This window comes from Bos indicus, chromosome 26, assembly GCF_029378745.1.
Source record: "Bos indicus isolate NIAB-ARS_2022 breed Sahiwal x Tharparkar chromosome 26, NIAB-ARS_B.indTharparkar_mat_pri_1.0, whole genome shotgun sequence".
NCBI classification, from domain to species: Eukaryota; Metazoa; Chordata; class Mammalia; order Artiodactyla; family Bovidae; genus Bos; species Bos indicus.
This window is the reverse complement of record NC_091785.1, coordinates 21257254-21283063: the sequence shown is the minus strand read 5'-3', so window position 1 is coordinate 21283063 and position 25810 is coordinate 21257254. Positions and strand designations below refer to the sequence as shown.

At 41.5% G+C, this 25810-nt stretch overlaps 2 protein-coding genes across 2 annotated transcripts in view; one reads left to right on the top strand and one right to left on the bottom strand.

Moving 5' to 3' along the window:
* The window catches only part of SEC31B (SEC31 homolog B, COPII coat complex component), a 60251-nt gene extending 34735 nt beyond the window's left edge, over positions 1-25516 (top strand). Inside the window, exon 26 of the mRNA XM_070780656.1 lies at positions 25230-25516. Within this exon, the coding sequence (XP_070636757.1) occupies positions 25230-25301 (72 nt within the window). The 3' untranslated portion in view covers positions 25302-25516. The remainder of the gene's footprint in view (positions 1-25229) is intronic.
* WNT8B (Wnt family member 8B) lies at positions 2-4999 on the bottom strand. Its single transcript, XM_070780394.1, has 6 exons — positions 4989-4999; positions 4857-4890; positions 3970-4108; positions 3000-3125; positions 1706-1848; positions 2-1497 (listed from the first exon to the last, which is right to left on the bottom strand). Exons 1-6 carry the CDS (start codon positions 4997-4999, stop codon positions 952-954), a joined length of 999 nt encoding a protein of 332 aa, XP_070636495.1. The 3' UTR covers positions 2-951.
* Positions 25517-25810: the final 294 nt, after the last annotated feature.

Here is a 25810-nt window from a genome sequence, read left to right as displayed (position 1 = left end):
CTGAAGGGAAATTAGCTTTATTTATCTCAGTCTTGGCTCAGGGGAATAAGACCCTTTGGGGAAGAGTAGAGGTAAAGTTGGTTGCTAGGAGAATGTAGGTTAGGAGCACAGAGAAGCTTATTTGAAAGGGTAGGAAATAACTGGCACTCTCCCCTTACCTCTTTCCTGGATGTTGTGGGTATGTGTCTGGGGCACCTTGGATGATTGTCTAAGAAGGTTGTTGCCCCACTGGCAAAGTCCATTAGAGACGTGACGGGGGTGAGTGGCACCCTTGGTTTTCATCAAGTCAGCACTCAAGCGTTATCACTTCCTCCATCTTCAACTTCCACCTCTAGGAACCAACCCCTAAAAACATGCTTTTTCTTGGGTCAGTTTCCGCAGTATCTCTTTCACAGAAAGAAGGAAGGATAAGGGGAGGAAAAGTAGAGATTCTTGGGGAGTCTATGCCAGTGGTTAGGGAATCAGAAGCACAGGAGGGCCTCTGCCCAAGGAAGGTGTGGCTGTGGCAGAGAGCTGACAGCAGAAAATAGCGGAGTAGGGGTAGAGGGGGGAAGATGGGTAAAAAAAAAAAAGCCATGCTTTCTCTGGGCCCTGCATATCTCAGAAGGGTTCTTCCAGTTCCTAAGTTCCACAAGCTAGGTCAGGCATTAGGGCAGGTACGACTGGGAGAAGGAACGCCCGTTCTCTTCGAAGTCCTGGCAAGATCAATGGCTCAGAGTCTCAGAACAGAGCTGTGTCAGGTCTCAGTGTGGTGGGCGGACGATGCCGACAGCAGAGAAACTTGGAAACAGGTTGGAAAGTGGCGAGCTCCGCAGAGAATGCAGCAGCTCTCCCCTCGGGATCCCTGGCCTTGGTAGTGTGGGGTCCCTATTCCCTAGATTCCTCACTACTGGGGTCTCTAAAAAAAGGCCAAGGACCAACGGGGAAACGAGAAGAGGGAAGAGGAGTCGCTTAGGGTTTTCTCCCAGGTTCGTGCGCCGCGCCCCCACGTGGCCGGTCCGCGCGGCTGCAGAAGTACTTGGTGACTCGCCGGCGGCACTGCTCGCAGCGGACCGCGCAGCACCAGTGAAACTTGCAGTTGCAACTGGACACGGTCTCGGCGCGGCGCTCCTCTACCGCCAGCCCGCAGTCCCCGCAGAGTCGACGGCAGCTGCGGCGCTCCCAGCGGCCCAGGGCCCGGCCGCGCCGCAGGCACTCTCTGCCTTCGGTGCCCAGCAGCCCTAGCGTCTTGTTCTCCAGGCAGTAGTCCGGGGAGTCCTCCAGGTGCACCAGCTCCCGCGTGGAGATGGAGCGAAAGGTGTCAGCGATGGCGCCGCGGCCCGCCGCGCTATTGCCTGCACCCTGCAGCAGGTCCACCTTGAGAGCTGCGTGGTACTTCTCTTTCAGGTGCGCGCCCACCTCTCGGAACTCCGGCAGCTGCAGCCAGCAGGTCTGCGTGGTGCAGCTGCCAGACACCCCGTGGCACTTACACGTGCGTTTCATGGTGCCCTTCACCGCCTGGGGAGAGAGCCAGGAGTGAGCGGGCCAGGGATTGCGCCCCTGGGGAGTCTCGCCCTCTGTCGAGTTGCGAGGCTTCCTGCAAGTCTACCTGGCCAGCCGGCTTGGTACCACGTTTACCCAGTCAGATAAGACTTGACAGGCTGTCCGCACCTAGGCCTGGCAGTGGATGGAGCAGGTGCCTGATTCCAGGGGCTGCAGGACTCACCTTGCGGCCTGCCTCATTGTTGTGCAGGTTCATGGCTGCCCGAGCATCCTGTCCTGTCTCCAGGGCATCGACGAACTGCTTGGATATTGCCTCTCCGAAGCCCACGTTGTCGCTGCAGCCTCCCCACAGCCAGCCTTGGCCCCCTGGAAAACATAGTGGGCAGAAAGGCCGTTAAGCAGGCCGCAGAGAGCCTCCTGGGCTGCTGGTTCTAAGTGGGTTAGGGGGATTGAGGAAGGATTCAGGTGGGGCTAGTGCCCTCGCTCTAGATTAGTTTCACCCCAGATTTATTTTTGACACCTTTGTACTCCTAACTTCAGCCCATCCCCTGCTCAGGACTCCATGATGTAAGTAGCTACCAGGGGAGGCAGGTGTCTGCTTCCCGGGCTGTGTTTCTGGCCTTTGGGCAGAGTGTACACATGTTCTGCCAGAGGTTGACGTCCAGAAGGCACAAAATAGTGTGGAAAAGGCGAGGAAGGTGCAGACACTGAGGGGGAGAGAGGCCAGTTGAGGTAATATGGAACAGCAGTTGGCAGCTGAGGTGGAGGGCAGAGGCCTGCAGAGGACACTGGAGGTAAACAGGGGAAATGAGATAGGGAAGGGTGTAAGGTAAGGGAGTTAGAGAAGGTGAGGTTTGAGAAAAAAAAAAAAAAGACTGGCACTTTACAGGAACTGATCACCTTTAATGAGGCGAGAATGGGCAGCAGTCAGATTAGTGGGCTGTTGCGCTAAGTCAAGGAGAGTAGGTATATATAGGAAAACATATATATGCGGAGATACATTATTTTGAGGGGGTCTGTTTTTCCTCATGATTATTTTTGACTAGTTAGCTTTCAACAACTGGGGCAAGGAATTCCTGAGACCAGCCAGAGACTGGGATTGGCTGGGAGCTGAACGTAATCTTAATGTCCATTCCTTTCTTCCGGGAAGAAAGTGCTTTATTCTGTATAGAACGGTGGGGAGGACCTGGAGGGGAGTTTTAACTCCAGGCTATTTTGAGCCCTGTAGCTTTCCTTCTTTAGGCACTGTGGAAGGGCCCCCCTCCCATGGTTGAGGGGACTGTTCTTTTATCACTATTGTATTTAAATTAAGGGAACCTCCCAGTGAGAGAAGGGCTCCCAGCTACCTACAGCCGTGTTTGTCACTGTAGCGCTTGGGCTCAAAGTGGTCCACCTTGATTTTCCTCAGATTTAGACGACTACCACCCTTTTTCACTCCACCAAGTACCTGCCAAGCTTTTCATTGCCTAAATGAACTTCATTGGGCTGCCCTACCCACCCCCAAGATCACTACTTACCCAGTTGCCCATTGCGGGAGTCGTCACAGCCACAGTTGTCAAAATCCCCAAGGCTGCAGTTTCTAGTCAGAGTGTACATGACCCCAGCAGAACTGATGGCATGTACAAATGCTGTCTCCCGATTAGCTGACAGGAACCAAAAATTGAGTGAGTTGGAGGAATTACAGCCCCAAAGACATACCTTTAATACCATCATATACCCTCCTCACTGCTCTGTTCTATTGGGTTGGCCCAAAACTTAGTTCAGGCTTTTCCACAGGATCTTATGGAAAACCCCAACAAACTGTTTGGCGAACCCAATATCTTGCCACCTTTATAATGTACCTTACTCTCTTCCAGGATCTGCTCCAGTCCTGGTCTCACCTCAGCTCTTCTCTCTTCCCATCTTTTCAGGTTACAGATTTTACGACTTAGTGGTTAGAGTATTGTTGATATGGGTGGCATTTAAGTGGGAAAGAGACCAAGAAAGAAATGAGGAAGAATCTGAAGGTCAGATTGTAAAGAACCCATCCCCACTTTCTCTTGGAACATGGAAGTCTGAGAGGCTTCTGAGAGGTGCTAGCTAGTCCTGAATCATTTCCTGGCATGGCCACTTTTTAATCTTCTGTATGGGAATCTGGTCTCCAAGTCAATTCCCATTTGCTCTGTACCTCTCTACTGAGCCTGCTAAAGGAAGAGGCTAAGAGGCATGAAAATATATGACCTCTACTTACCTACCTATTTTGAGGAGGCTAGGAGGCTGCAGATGGTATAGGATTGGGGATGAGATAAGGGCCATTTGTTGAGTAGAGAGGGTGTCAGTAAAGAAAAAGAGGAGCTGGAGCAAAAAACAGAGAAGATACTAGAGAGGGAGATGACCTGAGAGCAGAGACCAACAAAGGTAAAGAGGGGGCTGGATTCCATCCCTGGAGAGTGGGGCCCTAACCTATGGCCAAGGGGTCCAGGGACCTGTGGCTGAAGCTTTCCTTACCACTGCGAAGGCCACCATGGCTGGACAGCTGCAGGGCTCTCTCAGGGCAGTTCCAGCGGTCCCAAGCAAACTGATATTTGCATTCTTCAATTCCACTCTGGGCACCAGCTGCCACGCTGCTGGAGTAGATCAGGTAAGCCTGCAGGGACACAGAGGTCAAACTTCAGACTCACAGCAGCTGAACTTGGTAGGCATTTGCCTTAAAGTGGCTAAGCACATCTTTTCCTGCCCACTTTCCCACTCCTCCAAATTAATTACAGAGTAAGCACTTTCAATATGCTGTCTCATGTAACATCACAAATAACCTTGTGAAATTGGTACCATTTTATAGAACAGAAACCTAAGCTCAGAGAGGTGATGTAAAACAATTTGCTCAAGGTCCCACCACTAGCAAATGGTGGAAGTAGGAATGAAACTGGTGTTTCGTTAGACTCTAGACCTCACTACCTCTATTCACTGTACTCACTTCAAAATGAGACTCAGTTACACGATTTATGAATTTTCAACTGTTCTCATCCTATGAAGAAAACATTTTGTAGCTGGAAATATTCTTAGAGATCATATAGTAGAAAGCCAGCATTTTAAGGATGGAGGACGGCCTGCCCGCTGTGTGCTGAGAAGGATGGCTAACTATAGCCTGACACTACAAAAGAAAACTTTTATTCTGGCCATAAATTCAGAGTCAATATTCCTGAGTTCTTATCCTGGCTCTGACATTAGTTTTCTGTGTGATTTGGGGTGTATCCCTTTCTGTGCCACAGTTTTTCTGCCTAAAAGATACACAGTATAATAAAAGATGTGGATATAATGAAAAGATATTGACATGTATAGTCTTCAGTCAAGAAGCTAAGCTAAGTCCGAAGAAATCAAAGGAATTTTTTTCTTACCTTTGGACCAGTCATCAGGAAATTGTTCACTGACCTAGAAGAGAGAAAAACCACAGAGCGTAATAGAGATACACTGACTCATTTATGATGCCAAGAGTTTTAAGAATTACTTCAGCAAATATATAGGCATACCTCAGCGACATTCCTGGTTTGGTTTCAGACCACTGCAATAAAGCAAATTCTGCAATAAAGCCAATCACATGAATTTTTTGGTTTCCCAGTACATATAAAAGCTATGTTCACACTATACTGTTGTCTATTAAGTGTACAATAGCATCGTCTTAAAAAAATACAATGTATGTACCCTAATTTTAAAAATACTTTATTTTTTAGTGGACTTTACAACCTTGACATTTATTTATTTATTTTTGGCTGTGCTGGGTCTTCGTTGCTGCATGCAGACTTTCTCTAGTTGTTGGGGGACGGGCCACTCTTCACTGTGGAGTGTGGGCTTCTCATTGCCACCGCTTCTGTTGTTGCAGAGCACAGGCTCTGCAGCGCTGACTCAGTAGTTATGGTGACCAGGCTTAGTTGCCCCATGGCATGTGGAATCTTCCCGAGCAGAGACGGAACACAGGTCCCCTGCAGGTGGATTCTTAACCCCTGGCCCACCAGGGAACTTCTTAAAAAAAAAAATAGCTTATTGTTAAAAGTGCTAACCATCCCCTGAGGCTTCCTGAGTCAATCTTTTTGCTGGTAGAGGGTCTTGCGTTGATGTTGATGTCTGCTGACTGACCGGGGTGGTGGTTGCTGAAGGCTGGAGTAGATATGGCAATTTCTTAAAATAAGACAATAAATTTCACCATATTGATTGGTTCTTCCTTTCATGAATGATTCCTCTGTAGTATGCAGTGCTGTTTGATAGCATTTTGCCCAGAGTAGAACTTCTTTCAAAATTGGAGTCAATCCTCTCAAATAGTGCCACTGTTTTATCAACTAAGTTTATGTAATATTCTAAGTACTTTGTTGTCATTTCAACAATCTTTACAGCCTCTTCACCATGGGTAGAGTTCATCTCAAGAAACTATTTTCTTTGTTCATCTGTAAGAAGCAACTTCTCATCCATTCAAGTTTTATCATGAAATTGTAACAGTTCAGTCACATCTTCAGACTCTGCTTCTAATTCTAGTTCTCTTTCCACCTGCAGTTATTTCCTCCACTGAAATCTTGAACGTCACAAAATCATCCATGAGGATTGAAATCAACTTATTCCAAACCCCTGTTAAACTTGATGTTTTGACATCTTCCCATGAATCCTGAATGTTCTTAGTTATCTAGAATGGTGCAGCCTTTTCAGAAGGTTCTCAATTAACTTTGTACAGAGGACTCATTCATGGCAGTTATAGCCTTAAAAAATGTATTTCTTAAATAATAAGACTTGAAAGTCAAAATTATTCCTTGAGTCATGGACTGCAGAATGAATGTTGTGTTAGCAGGCATGAAAAATAGCATTAATCTCACTGTACATCTCCATCAGAGTTCTCAGGTGTACTGTCAGTGAGCAGTCATATTTTGAACCAAATCTTTTTTTTCTGAGCAGTAATTCTCAATATTGGGCTTCAAATATTCAGTAAACCATGTTGTAAACAGATGTGCTGTGATCCAGGCTTTGTTGTTCCATTTATAGAGCAGAATTAGCATAATTCTTAAGGGCCCTGGAATTTTCAAAAGGGTAAATGAACATTGACTTCAGTCTATATCACGAGCTGCCTTAGTCCCTAACAAGAGTCAATCTGTCTTTTGAAGTTCTGAAACTGGCCATTGACTTTTCCTCTCTAGCTGTGAAAGTCCTAGATGGCATCTTCTTTCACTAGAAGGCTGTTTCATCTACATTGAAAATCTGTTGTTTAATTTAGCCTCCTTCATTAATTATTTTGACTAGATCTGGAATCTGGATAATTTGCTGCAGATTTACATCAGCATTTGCTGTCTGCCCTTGCATTTTTATATTATGGAGATGGCTTCTTTTCCGTAAGCCTCATGAACCAATCTCTGATAGCTTCAAACATCTCTTTTGCATCTTCCTCACCTCTCTCAGGCTTTACAGGATTAAAAAGAGTTAGGTCCTTGCTTCGGGTTAGGCTTTGGCTTAAGGGAATGTTGTGGCTGGTTTGGTCTTCTATCCAGACCACTAATACTAATCCTGTCTCCATATAGACTGTTTAATTTATCATTCTTTTTTTTTGGGGGGGGGGGGCTGTGTTGGGTCCTCATTGCTGTGCAGGCTTTTCTCTAGTTGTAGAGAGCGGGGGCCATTCTCTCGGTGCTGGGTGCAGGCTTCTCCTGCTGTGGAGCACAGTCTCTAAGGTGTGTGTGGACTTCAGTAGTTGCAACACAGGAGCTCACTAGTTGTGGCTTCCAGGTTCTAGAGCGCAGGCTCAGTAGTTGTGGTGCACAGGCTTAGTTGCTACATGGCATGTGGGATCTTCCTGGATCAGTGATCGAACCTGTGTCTCCTGCATTGATTGGCAGGCAGATTCTTCACCACTGAGCCACCAAGGAAGCCCCTCACTTATCATTCTTGTTGATAAGAATGATTCTTGTGTTCACTGGAGCAGCACTTTAAATTTCCTTAAGAACTTTTCCTTTGCATTCACAATGTTTGGGAAAGAAGCCTAACTTCCTCTCTAAACTTAATAATTTATAGCTTTTGATTTAGAGTGAGTGATTCATGTTTTCACTGGAACACTTAGAGATCATTGTGGTATTTTCAACTGACCTAATGCCAATATTGTTGTGTCAGGGAATAGGGAAGCCCTAGGAGGGGGAGAGATGAGAAGGGCTGGTGGGTAGATCAGTCAGAACCCACACATTTATTGATTAAGTTTGCAGTCTTATATGTCCTTTTAGGGAGTGACATAGAATATAGATTATAGAAGGCATAGTGAGTGTGTAATGTGAGGAGAGCCAAAGAGGAAGGAATTTAAGTGTATATGTGTGCCACCTAGGGACAGTAATATGATTAAAGGAAAGACGCTAACAGACAGTGGAAGATGGAGACGGCTCTACAGAATGTGGTTCAAGCAACATACTACTACTACATGGAGGTGTAAGCTTCCCATTCCCTTTACATACAGTTGCTGATGACATGACCCAGGCTGGTGTCAAAGGGTTTGTGTCTTTCTGGACCCTCTCAGCTCTTCTCAGGCCTTTGTTAAACTCCAGACTTGCATAAATACATATAATATATAAAACTCAGTTGTGTCTGACTCTTTGTGACCTCATGGACTACAACCTAACAGGCTCGTCTGTCCATGGAATTCTCCAGGCAAGAAACCTGGAGTGAGTTGCCATTCTCTTCTCCAGCTGACCCAGGGATTGAACCTGGGTCTCCCACATGGCAGGCAGATTCTTTACTGACTGAGCCACCAGGGAAGTTCCTTTATATATATATATATATATAAAGGAACTAGGGTTTGAGGCACAATTTATTTATTTATTTATGTTTTGGCCATGCTGCATGGCTTACAGGACCTTACTTCCCTGACCAGGGACTGGACCTGGGACCCCTGCAGTGGAAATTCAGAGAGCTAACCACTGGACCACAGGAATTCCCCCAACTATATTCTTGACATCACTTCAGGCTTTAATAGGCAGCTCAAACTTAACATGTCCAAACAGTTTTGATCTTCACTGTCACCATTTCAAATCTGTTCCTCCCATTGTCTTCCTCATCTAGGGAAAGGACAGTTCTTTCTTCCAGCTGCTGGGTGTCATCTTTAACTCCTTCCTTTCTCTCACATCCTGTGTTCAGTCTGTCATCAACTCCTGCCAGCTCCAGTTCAAAATATATCCGGACTCTAACCAGTTCCCAACACCTTCACTGCTGTCACCCTGGTCCAAGCTGTCATTTCTCTTGCCTGGACTGTTGTTATAGCCTGCTAACTGAACCCCTTGGTTCTACCCTTATTCTTCTCATAATCTATGCTCAAAATGATTGATCCCTTTAAAAAGTGATCCATTTAAGGATGGGGAACACGTGTATACCTGTGGCGGATTCATGTTGATATATGGCAAAACCAATACAATATTGTAAAGTTAAAAAAAAAACAAAAAACATAAAAAAAGTGATCCATTTAAAATATAAATCAAATTTTTGCCACTCTGCTCAAAATCCTCTAGTGTTTTGTTTTGATTCTTAAATCTCACATAGAATGATAGCCAAATTCTTACTGTGGTTTATGAGATTCTGTGCAATCTGGTACCCAGTTATGCCTCTGGTCTAATCTCCTGCTACTCTCCCTTCACTTAATCTGCTCCAGCCAGACTGGTCCTCTTGTTCTTCCAGCACAACAGGTACTCTTCAGCCTCTGGGCTATTGCATGGGCTATCTTTCCTGTCTGGAATGCTTTCCCCATATAACCATATAGCTTGTTCCTTCACTTGCACTGGCCTTTTAATCAAACGTGTCATTTTCTCTGAGGCTTTCCTGGATCATCTATTTAAAAACTGCAACTTCTTCCACTCCCTCTCTCTGCTCCATATTTCTCCAGGGCACTTTTCATCATCTAAATGCCGTGTTTTACATCTTTATTTGTATATTCTCCTTCCACTAGATTGTAAGCTTCATTAGGCAAGGGTTTTTTTTTTTTCCCTCTTGTTTTTTTCTTTTGGTCTGTTTTGTTCACCAGATATTATCCATGCCTTGAACAGTGCCCGAGGATAGTAACCATTTAATAAATATTTGTTGAATGAAAGAACAAAGGAACTCACATTTAGGGGTGGGAGCAGGAAGAAGTATCATCTGAGGAAACTCAGAAGGAACAGCAATCTAGAGAGATGGGGAAAGGAGAGAATCCTTCATTCATGCGCAAGGTCTTACCCCATGAATATGCAATATCTCCCAAATCTTTACCTCCAACCCTGAATTCCATCTTGAGATCCAGAGCTACGTTTTCAAACAAATGCTAGACTTCTCTACTGGGAATGCTTCAGATTGTGAGGGCAATATGTTTATTTTTTTAATTTTTACCATTTAATATGAAAAAGCACACCTTCGAAATAACTTCAATTTAAATATTAACAATGAGAATATCATATGAAGACTCATGGGATGAAGACTCATGGGAAGTTTTAACTCATGGGTTAAAACTTGAGTTTTTTTCTTACAGGGGGAAACACACAGCTATTAGAAAGCACTCTCAAAACAGTATATTCTTCACAGGTTGGGGTGGGATGGGCAGTTGGTACAAGGGACAAGAGAATAGTAGATTATCTGTGAAAAAGTCCTCCTGGAGATTATAATTAGCCTGCCTCCCCATTCTCATGCTGTTTAAAAGTCACTATTATATTAAGAGAAAAACTCTTAAGTTTTTTTTTTTTTTTAAGAGTTAAAAAAATTTTGCTATGTGTTCTTGAAATCAGCAAAGTGAAGGTAAGAAAAATAGGGAACTAAAATAAAAAAGATAAGAGCAAAAGTTAAAGAATTAGAAGCCAGTTTTATAGGGCTGTCTTTGAAAGATAATAAGACAGCAAATCTCTAGAGCCATCAAGAAAAGAGAAAAACAAATACATACAATTAAGTTGGTGTGTGCAAAGAAAATACTATAAAAGATTTAAATATATCCTATTTTCTTTAAAATTTATTTAAAGTACAGATGATTCTCTAGGAAACTATTATTAAATTTGCCTTATTATTAGGCAGAAAACCTGAGAGAGGAAGTTCTAGAGCCAGAGGGTTGGTGTCTCAGCTCTGCTACCTATTAACTATGTGGCCCTGGGAAAGAGACTAGTCTGTGCTCAGTTAACCTCAACTATAACTGATGGGGTTATGATGTGGCAACTTCAGAGGCTATTGAGATGGTCAGATGAGATAATACTTGTATAGGACATATGACAAATTGGGGGAGATGCTTACAATATATGACACATGAAGAGCTCTTACATATTAAAAAAACATTTTTTTTTTAAAAAGGACATGAACAACATAAATCCCAAAAGAAATAGAAATAGCCAGTAAACAATGGAGGACAGAATATTTAAAAGTTAACTCATCTTCCCTGCCAACTAGCCACTTCTGACCTCACTGTTTCCCACCCCACTACCCCCACCGCCCAGTCTCTCTCAATCCATTCTCGGCATCCAACCAGTTATTAAAACCCGAGTGTATCTTACCTTTGTAATATTTTTCACATACAAGTTCCCTCTTTTCTTTCTCATTGTCTCAGTGACTCTCACTGTTGCAGCCTGAGTTGTGGCCCCCGACCTAAACCACTGTAGAACTCTAGTGATTAACCTCTCTACTTAACAGTTTTTATCCACTTCCTGTCAGGTATGGTTTGAGCTAGATCAATCTTCCGAAAGCCTGATTCCAATGGCATCCTACTCAAGAATCTTTTGTAGTTCTCCAACTCTGGCCACTTAAGGCCCTCCATAATCTGACCCGACATCCCTTTCCAGCCTCATTTCCCATTAAACACCCCTACTTGTCTAGTCCTCTACTCAGGCCTCTGCTGTGCTTAGTTGCTCAGTTCTGTCAGACTCTTTGTGACCCCATGGACTGTAGCCCACCAGGCTCCTCTGTCCATGGGATTCTCCAGGCAAGAATACACGGAGTGGGTTGCCATGCCATCCTCCAGAGGATCTTCCCAACCCAGGGATCAAACCCAAATCTCCTGCATTGCAGGCAGGTTCTTTACTGTCTGAGCCACCAGGAAGCCCCTAGTCAGGCCTAACCAGTTGCTATTCTTGGAAATCCATGCATTCATGCCTCTATGCCTTTGATTATGCTGTTCCATTAATCTTACCTATTCTTAGTATTGTCAGCCAATAGTGCTGGGACAACTGGATAGCCACATACAAAAGAATGAGGTTGGATCTCTACCTCATACCACATAAAAATTAACTAAAAATGAATTATAGACCTAAGTGTGAGAGCTAAAACTACAAAACTCTTAGACAAAAACACAGTTTTAATTTTTCATGACCTGGAATCGGGCAACGGTTTCTTAGATATACCAAAAGCACATGTCACCAAAGAAAACATAGATAAATTAGACTTAATCAAAATTAGAAATTTTTATGCTTCAAAAGACACCATCAAGAAAGTAAAAAGACACCCCATAGAATGGAAGAAAATGTCTGCAAGTCATATATCTAGTTAGACACTACCCAGAACATATAAAGAGCACTTCAACTAAAGAGTGAAAAGGCAAATAGCTCAATCTGAAAATGAGCAAAGGACCTACTGTATGGCACAAGGAACTCTACTCAATGCTCTGTGGTGACCTAAATGGGAAGGAAATCCAAAAAATAAGGAGTTATATGTATACACATAGCTGATTCACTTTGCTCTACACTGGAAACTAACACAACATTGTAAAGCAAGTATACTCTGATAAAATTAATTGAAAGAAAAATGGACAGAGGATCTGAATAAAAATTTCTCCAAAGAAGGTGTACAAATGGCCACTAACTACATGATAAGATGCCAAACATCATTGCACACGTCCTAAGGCACTTCAGTCATGTCTGACTCTTTGCAACCTTATGAACTATAGTCTGTTCATGGGATTCTCCAGGCAAGAATATTGAAGTGGGTGCCATGCCCTCCTCCAGGGGGATCTTCCCAATCCAGGGATCAAACCCACATCTTCTGTGGCTCTTGCACTGCAGGCAGATTCTTTACTACTGAGCCACCAGGGAAGCCACATTGTTAGTTATCATAAAAATACAAATAAAATACACAACAAGAATTCACACCTACTAAACTAAAAAAACTATAACAAGTATTGTCAAGAATGTGGATAAATCAAAACCATCATACATTGCTGGTGGGATTACAAAATAGCGTAACTACTTTGGAGAATATCTGGCAATTCTTCAAAAGGTTAAACATAGAGTGACTATATGACCCTGCAGTTCCACTCCTAGGCATTTACTCTAGAGAATTAAAAGCATGTGTCCAACAAAAACTTGTAATACATGAGTGTTCATAGCAGCATTATTCATGATGGCCCAAAAGTGAAAACAACCCAAATGTCTATCAAGTGATGAATGGGTGAATAAACTGTGGTCTGTTCATACAATGGAATATTATTTGGCCATAAAAAGGAATGGAGTACTAATGCTACATGAATGAACCTTGAAAATATCATTCTAAATGAAAGCCAGACACAAAAGGCCATACATTATATGATTCTTTTTATGCAAATGTCCAGAACAAGCAATTCCATATAAACTTAAAGTAGATTAGTAGTTGCCAAGGACTAAGGAGTGGAAGAATGGGACGTGGCTGCTAATGGATAAAGGATTTCTTTTTAAGGTGATGAAAATGCTCTAAAATAGATTGTGGTGAGGGTTGTACAGATTTTTTAATATCCTGAAACCCATTGATGTGTACGCTTTAAGAGGGTAAATTTTACAATGCATGAATTATATCTCGATTAATATGTAAAAAAGAATAGCAAGGAGAGATAAGAAAGCCTTCCTCAGTGATCAATGCAAAGAAATAGAGGAAAATAATAGAATGGGAAAGACTAGAGATCTCTTCAAGAAAATTACGCTACTCTACACTATGCTAAGTCACTTCAGTTGTGTCCGACTCTGTGTGACCCCATAGATGGTAGCCTACCAGGCTCCCCCGTCCCTGGGATTCTCCAGGCAAGAACACTGGAGTGGGTTGCCATTTCCTTCTCCAATGCATGAAAGTGAAAAGTGAAAGTGAAGTCGCTCAGTCATGTCCGACTCTTAGCGACCCCATGGACTGCAGCCTACCAGGCTCCTCTGTCCATGGGATTTTCCAGGCAAGAGTACTGGAGTGGGGTGCCATTGCCTTCTCCTCAAGGAAATTAGAGATACCAAAAAACTTTTCATGCAAAGATGGGCACAATAAAGGACAGAAATGGTATGGACCTAACAGAAGCAGAAGATAGTAAGAAGAGGTGGCAAGAGTACACAAAAGAACTATACAAAAGAGATCTTCATGACTCAGATAATCACGATGGTATGATCACTCACCTAGAGCCAGATATCCTGGAATGTGAAGTCAAGAGGGCTTTAGGAAGCATCACTACAAACAAAGCTAGTGGCGGTGATGGAATTCCAGTTGAGCTATTTCAAATCCTAAAAGATGATATTGTGAAAGTGCTGCACTCAATATGCCAGCACATTTGGAAAACTCAACAGTGACCACAGGACTGGAAAAGGTCAGTTTTCATTCCAATCCCAAGGAAAGGCAATGCCAAAGAATGCTCAAACTACTGCACAATTGTACTCATCTGACACGCTAATGAAGTAATGCTCAAAATTCTCCAAGCCAGGCTTCAACAGTATGTGAACCGTGAACTTCCAGGTGTTCAAACTGGATTTAGAAAAGGCAGAGGAACCAGAGATCAAATTGCCAAAATCCACTGGATCATCAAAAAAACAAGAGAATTCCAGAAAAACATCTATTTCTGCTTTATTGACTATGCCAAAGCCTTTGACTGTGTGGATCACAATAAACTGTGGAAAATTCTTCAAGAGATGGGAATACCAGACCACCTGACCTGCCTCTTGAGAAATCTGTATGCAGGTCAGAAAGCAACAGTTAGAACTGAACATGAAACAACAGACTGGTTCAAAATCAGGAAAGGAGTACATCAAGGCTGTACATTTTCACCTTGCTTATTTAACTTATATGCAGAGTACATCATGAGAAACACTGGGCTGGGTGAGGCACAAGCTGGAATCAAGATTGCCAGGAGAAATACCAATAACCTCAGATAGCAGATGACATCACCCTTATGGCAGAAAGCAAAGAAGAACTAAAGAGCCTCTTGATGAAAGTGAAAGAGGAGAGTGAAAAAGTTGGCTTAAAGCTCAACATTCAGAAAACTAAGATCATGGCATCTGGTCCCATCATTTCATGGCAAATAGATGGGGAAACAGTGGAAACAGTGACAGACTTTATTTTTTGGAGGGCTCCAAAATCACAGCAGATGGTGACTGCAGCCATGAAATTAAAAGACACTTGCTCCTTGGAAGAAAACATATGACCAGCCTAGACAGATTATTAAAAAGCAGAGACATTACTTTACCAATGAAGGTCCATCTAGTCAAAGTTATGGTTTTTCCAGTAGTCATGTGTGGACGTGAGAGTTGGACTATAAAGAAAGCTGAGCACTGAAGAATTGATGCTTTTGAACTGTGGTGTTGGAGAAGGCTCTTCAGAGTCCCTTGGACAGCAAGGAGATCCAACCAATCCATCCTAAAGGAAATTAGTCCTGACTATTCATTGGAAGGACTGATGCTGAAGCTGAAATTCCAATACTTTGGCCACCTGATGCAAAGAATTGTCTCATTTGAAAAGACCCTGATGCTGGGAAAGATTGAAGGCAGGAGAGAAAGGGGCCGACAGAGGATGAGATGATTGGATGGTGTCACTGACTCAATGGACATGAGTTTGAGTAAACTCTGGGGGTTGGTGATGGACAGGGAGGCCTGGAGTGCTGCAGTCCATGGGATGGCAAAGAGTCAGACACGACTGAGCAACTGAACTGAACTGAACTGAATATTTTAAAAATGTTACTTATTCTTAAATTAGTATCTAACTCAAAAGCCACAACCAGTTTCTTGAAGATTCACAGCAACTTTTTTCTGCCTCATATAAAGGTTTTTCTGTATTCCCTTATACTCAACTTGAAGTAGAGGCTGTCTTAGTTATCATTGTATCCCCTCCAGCTCCTAATATAGTACCTTGAACATAGCAAGTACCCGATAAAAATAAATTAAAAGATTTTGCAAAAATAATGAGAGGATCATCAGAATCAATAGAAAATTCTAGGATAAAAAGGACTGAAAAAAGATTTGTGGGGATATGAGAAAGAAGTTTGTGGCAAGCCTGTGCTCCCACTAATTTTCTAGCATGGTGAGCAGATGAGCGTGGTACATTAGCAGATCATTCCACAAGAGCATCAATGAACACTGAGCATATGTACACAGAGGTTGATGTTATAATCAAAACTTTTAGCAACGTTAATCTGACACACTTAATGCTATGTATAATTGTTATTGTGCTTCATAGCAATTAGGCATAAGTAGCAAGCAATTTACATAAATAACTGTAGTTAGTTTTGCTTTTACGCTGCCAAATAAAAATTTTACAGTTGTTTCCTCTCCTTTGGTTAGTCCTCCGGTATATAAACTGATCCCATATAAAGTTTAATTTTTATCACACAAGTAATAAGAATCTCTTAGATATATAAGGAACTCTTTTGGGTGCTCTACCTGTGTCATCGTTTTCCATTTTTTTATAACAACCCCATGGAGTAGTTACTGCACGACTTATTGGGTGTTTATTCTGTGCACACAAAATACTCTTTTTAGTGCTTTACATGTTTTAAGCTCACATAATTATTACAACAATTATATGAAGTAGAAGCTAGTATGTCTTCCATTTTACAGCCACAGACACAGAAGCAGAGTGTTGGTCAGTGTCCCACAGCTAGTTAAATGGTAAAGACGGAGTTGGAACCTAGTCGGTCTGATTTCTGGAGCATGTACTCCCTACTGCTGTGCTTTTCTGCAACTCATATTTCTCTTGCTCTTATTCCCACATGCTAATTGAGGACTCCCAATCCCCGAAAATTTCTTGGTATTTCTTGGAGGTTTTAGGGGTGTTTTGCCCACAGTCATAAAAGGTTCAGTTAACTATCACCTTGTCTCTGCTGACTTTCTATTATTCCATTGCTCTAACTCTTTCTTTGGCTTCATGCCCACCAGGCACCCATATCTGCCAGGTTCTGCTTTATCTACCACTAAGTCCCCTGAGTACATTTTGGGGCACTGTTGCTGCTCACATTGGGCTCAAGAGATGAAAAAACAGGGACAAACAAATGTACTACACTAATGCAAGATATTAATAATTGGGAGTACTGTACAGGGGAGAAGGGGAGCAAATAGATGTGAATTCTGTACTCTCTGCTCTAATTTTCTGTAAACCTAAAACTTCTCCTTTTAAAAGTCTATTTTTTAAATGTCAGGGCAAATATCTTTTAACCCCTTTTAGAGTTTTACTTTTCCATTTCGTATCAAAACTGCTGTTTGTGTACAAGTCTTACAGGGTTTCATGAAACTGTTCTTTTGTTTTTGCTTATAACCCCCTCCTGGTCACCCTCCAACCTCCTCCACTGGACTGAAACTGAGGGGCTTGCTAACAAATTCCAGTGACAAGATTTAAGAGCTGATCTTCTCAATTCCTTTCCTTTAGAGAGAATGCTCTCTTAGGAAGACTCCACAGTTACTCCTTTAGATAAACTTCTGGGGCCTGAGCCCGCCCAGTTTTCCTGATCTGCCTGCAGTATGCCGAACCCAAGCAGTGATCCCAGCCTGGAGCCCCTTCATATGGTGGCCCTTTCAAAGGGTGCCATCTTTGCAAGGAAATAGGAAATTTTTTTTAAGTATTAGACTCTGGCAGGCTACAGTCCATGGGGTTGCAAAGAGTTGGACATGACTGAAGCAACTTAGCATTCATGCATGTAGACATAACTAATTGAGAATGGGAACCTGCAATTTTGTAGAACTTTCTGCGTGCATGCGTGCTCAGTTGCTCAGAAGTTCTAGAGCCTGCCAGGCTCCTCTGTCCATGGGATTCTCCAGGCAAGAACACTGGAGTGGGCTGTCATGCCCTCCTCCAGGGGATCTTCCCAACCCAGGGATCCAACCCACATCTCTTATGTCTCCTGCATCGGCAGACAGATTCTTTACCACTAGCGCCACCTGGGCACTCTTTTCAGTTCAGTTCAGTCTCTCAGTCGTGTCCGACTCTTTGCAACCCCATGAATCACAAAAGTTGAAGCACGCCCACTCTTAGTTGTATCTAATTGTGGGCAAACACTATCCAATTAGTTTTACTTATTTCTCCCTATTTGTAGGCTTTCTCCAAACTAGCGTAGCCCGTGAGGAGGTCTGTAGCGCATCACCTCGTGCTCTGAGTGGTGAGGCAGCCCTCATGAGGACACATGCCTGATTCTGTACAGCCCCACAGCACAGACCAGCGCAGGCCCAGGAAGGAGCACTGAGCATGCTACCTGCAGACTTACTCATCCCTTTGCATGACCAGGACCTTGTTACTGCACTAAGTTTGTGGACACGACTCGCTATCCCCTCAGTACGAGAGTCCCTCCCAGGAAAGAACTCAGTCTCATGCAGCAAAGCTAACAGGCCAGCCTCACTGATTGGCAAGTGTAACCAGATACATTAGAACTCCAGTGGTTGATATAGCTTCACTCTAAGTTAGGATTCCCTTTTCCCCTTCCACACATGTTTGTTTTTTGTTGTTTTTTTTTTTTTTAAACAAAGGTTCTAAACAGAATTTTCCAGGATTTGGTGTTTTCTTCTCAATGCCCAGGACTTTCATCTCTATGCCCTCTGATCCCCTCCTTGGTTCACTCTCCCCACAAGTCCTTGAGTAACAGGTTTGGCTTCTCTTTGCCCTTTGAGGTCCACAGAGAGTCTCTGGGTCATGAAGCCCTAGTTGGCTCGATTCAAGAAGACAGTCTGGTAATAATAACTTTGGGGTGAAACCCAGGGAAGAGGAGAAGTGGTGGTAAATGAATGTAGATACAGATCTTCAGCTGGAGCTGGTGGTTTGGTACAGAGAGGTTATAGGGGAAAGGAGGAGAAAGGTTGAGGGGAGGGTCCAGACTAGCGGAGCTGCTGGCAGATGCCACGGTGGAAAACTTTCTCTTAGAATGTATGTCTAACGGCCGGGTGTTTCACCTCATGGAATTTACAAAATCCACTGGGCCGGGGAAAACCCAAGGATAGCTCTTCCTGAGCAAATTTTATTGTGACTCTAGCCTCTGCAACATCGGACCTGCAGAGCACAGACACAGATATGTACATACACACAATTATATACGTAGAAGGCAAGCCTTACTGGTGACTGAAATAATATCTCATTGATCCAAACATTTTCACTATGTTTGCTGATAGTACCTAAGGAGATTTGAGCTAGAAACAATTCACTGTACAACTAGAAAGAGTTAAGTTTAAATTGCAGGCTTTTCCAAGAGTGACCAGCATGACTAATTCTTATACATTGTATAGTAGAAATAATTGAAATCAGGCTTTTTCCGATTTAGTCATTGGATGGGATTAGAAAGTAGAAGGCCCAAGATATTTAAAGTCTTGAAGGGAAGAGAAGGATTCAGTATTTCAAAGATAAGCTTCCTCCAACTTAAAAATTTGTCAGGAGGGAACAGAGGTGATATCAATGGAGAGATCTATTTCAGTGGAGAAATAGATCTATTTCAGAGGCCAGATTACAGCGAGTAAACAGTTGTGAAATGAAATCAACCAGCATAGATTCACTGAAGGAGTGTGGATGTGAAAGGAAAGAGAAATGATTGTGGTGAAGACTGGAGCCAAGTGAGGGTTTTTTCAAGATCGGTAGGAAAGGAAAAAGTAACGAATGTGTAGTTTTGGCCGTATCCCCATTATCTCTTTCATGGTTTTAAACTCCCTCTCATTCTTCAAAAGGAAGTCAACTCTAAAAATAATTCTCAAGCTGTTTTATATAAATGTGAATTTTCTATATTACAATGCAGTGCCCTAAAATACTAGGAAAAAGTGTTATACATCACTCGGCTATAAAGAAAGAAATGTTAAACAGATGCTTCAGTTTTAACAGTTGTCCTTAACGCTTATATTAAAATCCCGTGATATCTCAGATCTAGCCCTTGCCAAGTAACTACCGGCAAAGGCAAAGATAATATATAATAGCCCACAGTAATAGCCCACAGGCGACGATGTATCACGCAGCTCTGCAAAACAATCTCAGGCAGATTCCTTTCCCAAGGAAATCGCAAATTTCAAGGGATAATCTTTTCCCTTGAAACTGAAAAGGCATTTGTATTCCAGGATATTTTATAGAGCGGTCTTTCTGTCCTCATATCCCTCCTTCTTTATGTATTGTAGCAAACTCTGCTGAGAAACACTGAGCTACAGAAAAGCACTTCAACACTTAGCATGTAAATGAGGACTCTAACTGGGAATAAACTGAACTCATTCTCTGTCCTGTGGTCTCTAAGTGAAAGCTGCTAAGGTACAGCTCAAACCACTCTTCCCAGAAAGCCTGGGATTGCAGGAACCTCTTCCAGGATTGTTACGAAGGCATAAAACTTTGTTTTGTTTTATGATCTTTAACATTCGTCCCTGTAGTATAGACTTTAGAAAATATTCATGTTCTCAGCTGCATTGATGGATCAGTCAATTGGTTTATGTCAGGATCAAGGAGGAAGGTATGTATGGTAACTGTAAGAATTATCTTACAACACAATTCGGTGACCAGTTCAAGGTGGGAAAATTGACAAGCGTTGGCACTTTGGTACCATTTTCATTACTTAATGGAACTAAATCCAAATGGATGGTAAAAGTTTTCTTTCCTCAATCTGACCCAATTATCAATTTCTGTTGCCTTTGCTAACCAGCCACATCTCAAATAGAAATAAACTCAAATATCTGTTTGAGTAAATTTTCTCTTTTCACTAATTTGTGTTCTTGATTTTCCCCCAAGGGCAGTCATATCTATTTGATATTCCCCAAGATTCCCTCTAATTACTGGCTATCAAGATCTCTCAGGCACAAGAATCCTTTTCCTATCCTTCTTTTGCCTATTTTGAACCGTGGTAGTATTTACCATGGAAGGTTTAGACAAAGAGAAATATATGCAGTTGACAATAATACAAAAAGTATAGATGAAGCAGGATGAGCCAGCAGTTGATAACTGTTGAAGCTGAACTATGGCAGGTCATTCTATATGCTACTCTATCTTTCTAAGAAAATGTTTATAATATAGAATTAAACAACAGAATAAATAGTCTGAACAGAACCAACCATCTGTGCAGTCTAGTCTCTACCATATGCCTTAGATTAACATGAAGAAATACCAGACAGGATAAAACGGTTCAACTATCACTATTTATTAGCTTGGATATTAGTATGAAATGAAATCTTCAAAGTCTGATATGGAGGGCCTGAGTAAAGCAAAAGGACTATGATTTATGGTAGCAAAAAAGAATTACAGTTTTGAATGAAGGGGAATTTCTCATTCTGAAGGATGGGTTAAGCTTGACCTAGTAAACATAAGAATTTCATTTAGGGAATTGCATAGAAAGATTGAGCTATTGTCTCACTTACAGGGTCTTTTTGAGGCTGCTGGCACATAGCCTCACACTGTGCTGGTACCGGAGGATGCTGAAGTTGGGAAAATATCCTATTAAGAAAGGTGAATTTGAACTGGTCAGACAATAGTGGATTTAAATGATCCCCTTATGGTTTGATTTCTCTTGGTCTGGAGAAAGCTCTGATCTTAGAAGCATACAGTGAAATGATATGATCAATAACAAGAGCCAACAATAAAGATTGAGAAAAACAAACCGTAAAAGTTTGGCTCATAATGAGACTAGAGAGTCTGTCCAAAGTGGATGGTAGTTTCTTTCGAGAGGCCCTCAGAGTGTAGGTATATTTCAAATGGGAGGCAGTGGGGAGTGTTGTTTATGTGAACCAGGCTCAGAGTTCCCCCAACTATTAACCCTGCCTGATCTTTTACCTAGGAAGAAAAATCTGCTTTCTGAAAAATGAGAGTTTATCCTAAGAAAAATTGTATTGCCCCATCTCTCTAAACTCTATGAAATCTCCTCTGCCTTTCTGATGGAAATAGGGAAGAGTTTTTTGGGTGTGTCTGGTTTAAGATCAACTCTATATATTTATTCTATATGTCTCCTGGTCGTGCAATTAAATTAGGAATATTGGGTAATTTGTTTTTATATTGGCTAGTTACTTTGATAACAAAAAGGCAAAAGAGCTCTAAAGATTCCCAAGTGTTTATTTAAAAGCTGTTAAATGAAAAATGATGAAATGGAGGATACCCATAATCATTCTTGGACTCCTGGAAATTCTAACAGATGCTACAAATATATATCTTTATTCTTAGGAGAATATAGTCAGAACTAGCTCCCTTATGTTACAAGTAAACTTTTAACATCAGAGGCAGTACAGATAGCACAGAAGTTTTTGCACTGATCTTCATACAAACACAAACCTGCTGTCTTGAAAAGAACAGGTAATTTGAGTTTGGGGACAAAAGCCAGTACTTCATATATCTAATCCAAATCAAGAGGTAGAAGATAGTTTTCAGTGAGATGAAAGGAATGAAATAAAAGTGCATTCTATGGATAATTAATGTAAGAGACAATTTAAGTAAGCTAACAGAAGAAATACTTTTAAAAATTAAAATATTAGCCAGGTATAAGCTTTTGTTTCTCAGTGCCAGACTTCTGCATGTTTGTCAGACTAAACTTAATATCATTAAAAATTCCCAGAAGAATTGGAGTGCCAGACAGAGAAAAAAGTCTGGCCATAGTATGAAGTAGCACGGTCCAGTATTCTGGCTACTGAGCTACAAATCATGGGCAGAGGAGACAAAGCAGTCCTGTCTGACACGGGATGGTTTGGTGGCTCAGTGTAGCAAGTGATGTTGAGTCAAATTCCTGTCTCATTACTAACAAGCTATGTGTCTTTGGCGAAGTTACAGAGTGAATGCTCACTAACTATTGGTTCACATCATTATTATTCCTGAGTATAGATTGTGTCCCAAGACAAATCTGGGACAAAGCCAAAGCTAAAAATAAGTTCTCCTTTCTCAGGAGCCTATAGCTATACAGCACTAAGAACTTCAGTAAGCCAGGCAACTTTCTATTTTTAAACTACAAAATATGAAAAATGGAGGCAGAGGTAGCTAATTCAATCTAGGAAGACTTCCTGGAGGAGGGAATACCTGAGCTAAGTCTTTAAGGATGAGTAGATGGCAAGGCTCTGGTGAAATCTTTGGAATCTTTTAGCCAAAAACCCATTTCATCCAAATGTGAGCAGATGAAATCCTTTAGAAATGCCCTGATTTATAATAATAATAATCAGCCAGCAGATTAAGAGAAATTGATTATATGAGTTGGATAAAAAAAAAGAGCAAATGGAGTCCAGGAAAAAGGGATTTTATTAATAGTCCCAGAGATAATAGCATTACCCAATATAGAGTAGCATTAAACCAATTGTTCCAGCTGAGAAAAAGGGGAAAAAGTAAACTCTTTCCATGGAAGAGAGAGGGTTTGGTTTGAAATCTCTTTTCTTCTGATCCTTTTAAAAAATATCCCAATTTGCTTATTATTATTGTTGTTTAGTCACTAAGTCGTGTCTGACTTTTTGTGACACCATGGACTGTAGTCTACCAGGCTCCTCTGTCCATGGGATTTCCGAGGCAAGAATACCAGAGTGGGTTGCCATTTCCCTCTCCAGGGAATCTTCCCAACCCAGAGATCGAACCCTCGTCTCCTGCGTTGGCAGGCAAATTCTTTACCACTGAGCCACCAGGAAAGCCCAATTTTCTTTCTATAATGTCATAAAAAGAAGATCTTTCTTTGTATCACATTATCATCCACACACACAAAAATGAAGATGTATCATGGAGCAGTGTCGTCATCGCTTCTACAAACTGGTTTTGCAAGAAAAGCTGTAATGAAGTGTCTCCTCCAGACCTCACAGTCTTTGTAAATATAATAGTTATTATATTAATATTATTATATGTGGCAAGAGATACCGAGACTCTGAAAGAAACAATACATGGCTCCACTGTTGAGAAATCAACGACAAAATGGAAATTAAATTTCAGTAATCGTGTCGCAAGCCCTTAGAAGGACTTCCTACTGTGCAGCTGCCAACCTAATCCACCTCCAAGTTACTCCACAAATCTCAAGCCATTTTTTTTTAATGGGCTATAAACCTTTTTTTATTGAGCAGGGAAGCTATTAGGTATGTGAATCTTTCATATTGGCATATTATTTTCCAGATTCCAAAGCAATTTCACACACCTTACTTTTTATGTCCCCAACTTTGAAAATCCCCAACCTCTGTGGGGATGAGAATCCTCTTAGTTTGACGAGATGGAATGGATTCTCACCCGATCGCATCTGTTCTTTTCATATCTATCAGAGGGAAGGACTCAACAAAATCTTAATATGCAACAAATCACCATGAATTCAATCATTTTTAAATGAGTGTGTTTTATTATTCATAATTTATATGAAAAATAGTTTCACATACATGCAAAAAATAATAAACTAGAGATGATAGTCAGTGAGAATATGGACTCAAGCCCCCCCGCCCCTGACAACACACACACATAATCTCAAATCAGGGGTTTTGCATGTCATTATCAGATGAAATTTCAAGAGCCATAGAAAGGTTACCCAAAAAAATGCACATGCAGAGAACCAAGGAAATATATATTTCAAAGCTGCCTTAAAACCCTAAGTTTTCAGATAAGTTCTTTCTCTCCTGCAGAAAAGAGACTGACCCTGTTTAACTCCTTTGTAAAGAAGGAGAGGTAGTTAAAAATCCCCCTTAAAGCATGAGGGCAGAGCCAGGGCTAGCATCTACCCCCCAGTGCATCTTTCTGATTTGGTGATTGAGTGGAGCAGAAAGAAAGAGAAGTGGATAGTACTGAGCAAGACCTAGTATCATTATGAGACATCATTTGGAGTAAAATGAAGGTAAAAGTTAAGAAAAAACATGTTCTAGGCCTGTTCACTCCAGATAAATACAAGTATTGGAAGTGAAAAGTCAAATTGGCTTATCTCTGGCCACCATTATAGCCATCACCATCTGCTTGGCTGTGTTATGTGCTCATACAGTCCCCTTCTCTCTCTTTCTTAAGCCATTAGGATTAAGACAAACAAATTCAAAGAAAATATTATTCTCAAGTTATTAAAGAAAATTATTCTCAGATAAGTCCCAACAAAAAGGAACTGGGGAGAATGCTTTTTTCCTCCTAATTATCTTGCCCTGAGATATCTAGTAAAACTGCAGATTGTAGGTGAATGTCATCTTTATTCTCTCCTTTTCAAGCTCAGGAATTTCTGTTGATAGACTCCTTTAGACAGCAATTTCAGGAAAGCCTACAATTGAACAGCCAAGCAGAAATTGTGGTTCTCTATTTGTTAAATGCTTTTGGGATCCTTACATAAAAGGTTGATAATGAAGTATTAAGAGAAACTCTGAAAGGCTGCGGTTGGTCAAATTTTTCTTCATGGCACAAAGGGAAGGATGACCTTATGTAAAACCCTGATAGTTCCATTATAAGAATAATCAAGATTTAATGTGAAGCTTAAAAATCACTTTCAAATGCTACCCAAATCAGACTCTTGGCAAACTATAAATGTTGCATTCAAATTGGGGCTTATAGGGGAAAGGCAATTAAAATCTAATTGCATTATACAGGAGATTTGTACATTTTCTCCTCAAAGTCAGGCGAGGCAAGAAGGGGTTCTTAAACCCTGTTTTTAAATTAGAACTTTCTTTCACATCTCTTTTTTTCTTGTCTCTTTTTGAATCCAGACACTTGAATTTGGACAGACAAGCAACCCAGCCACCTTTCAGCGTGGCTGTGTCAGTATCGGAATGAAATGAACATGACCCCCTCCAGCAGGGAAGGAACACACAGTAAAGGTATTTTTATAGAACAATTCTTCACACTGCCCTGGTGACTGGCGAAAGGAATCTCGTGTTTCTCTTTTGCTGATACTGAATCAGCTGAAGAATACCATGAACGTCAGTAGAAATGCTCTGAAATAGTCTCCTCTCCCTTTTGTCTTTTTGTTCTCATGGAGAGAGAAGACAGATTTTTTTTTTTTAACATGACATATTTAATTAAAATGCCAATTAAAAACTGACCAGTTATTTGGTAGTTCAGTTTATAATCATCGATGTTACAAATTATTGTGTTAGCTTGCAAGTTGTTGTACTCATTTGACACACTTCTGATCGACTCTCTAATACAGATGGATTTACTCATTTAAAATTAGAATACACTCTCAACCAGCATAGGAAGCTGATTTTAGCAATGAAATTCCTATTTTTGTTTTCTCAATAGTTTATGCAGCAATTGGATTTATATCTTGATTACATAGATGGGCAAG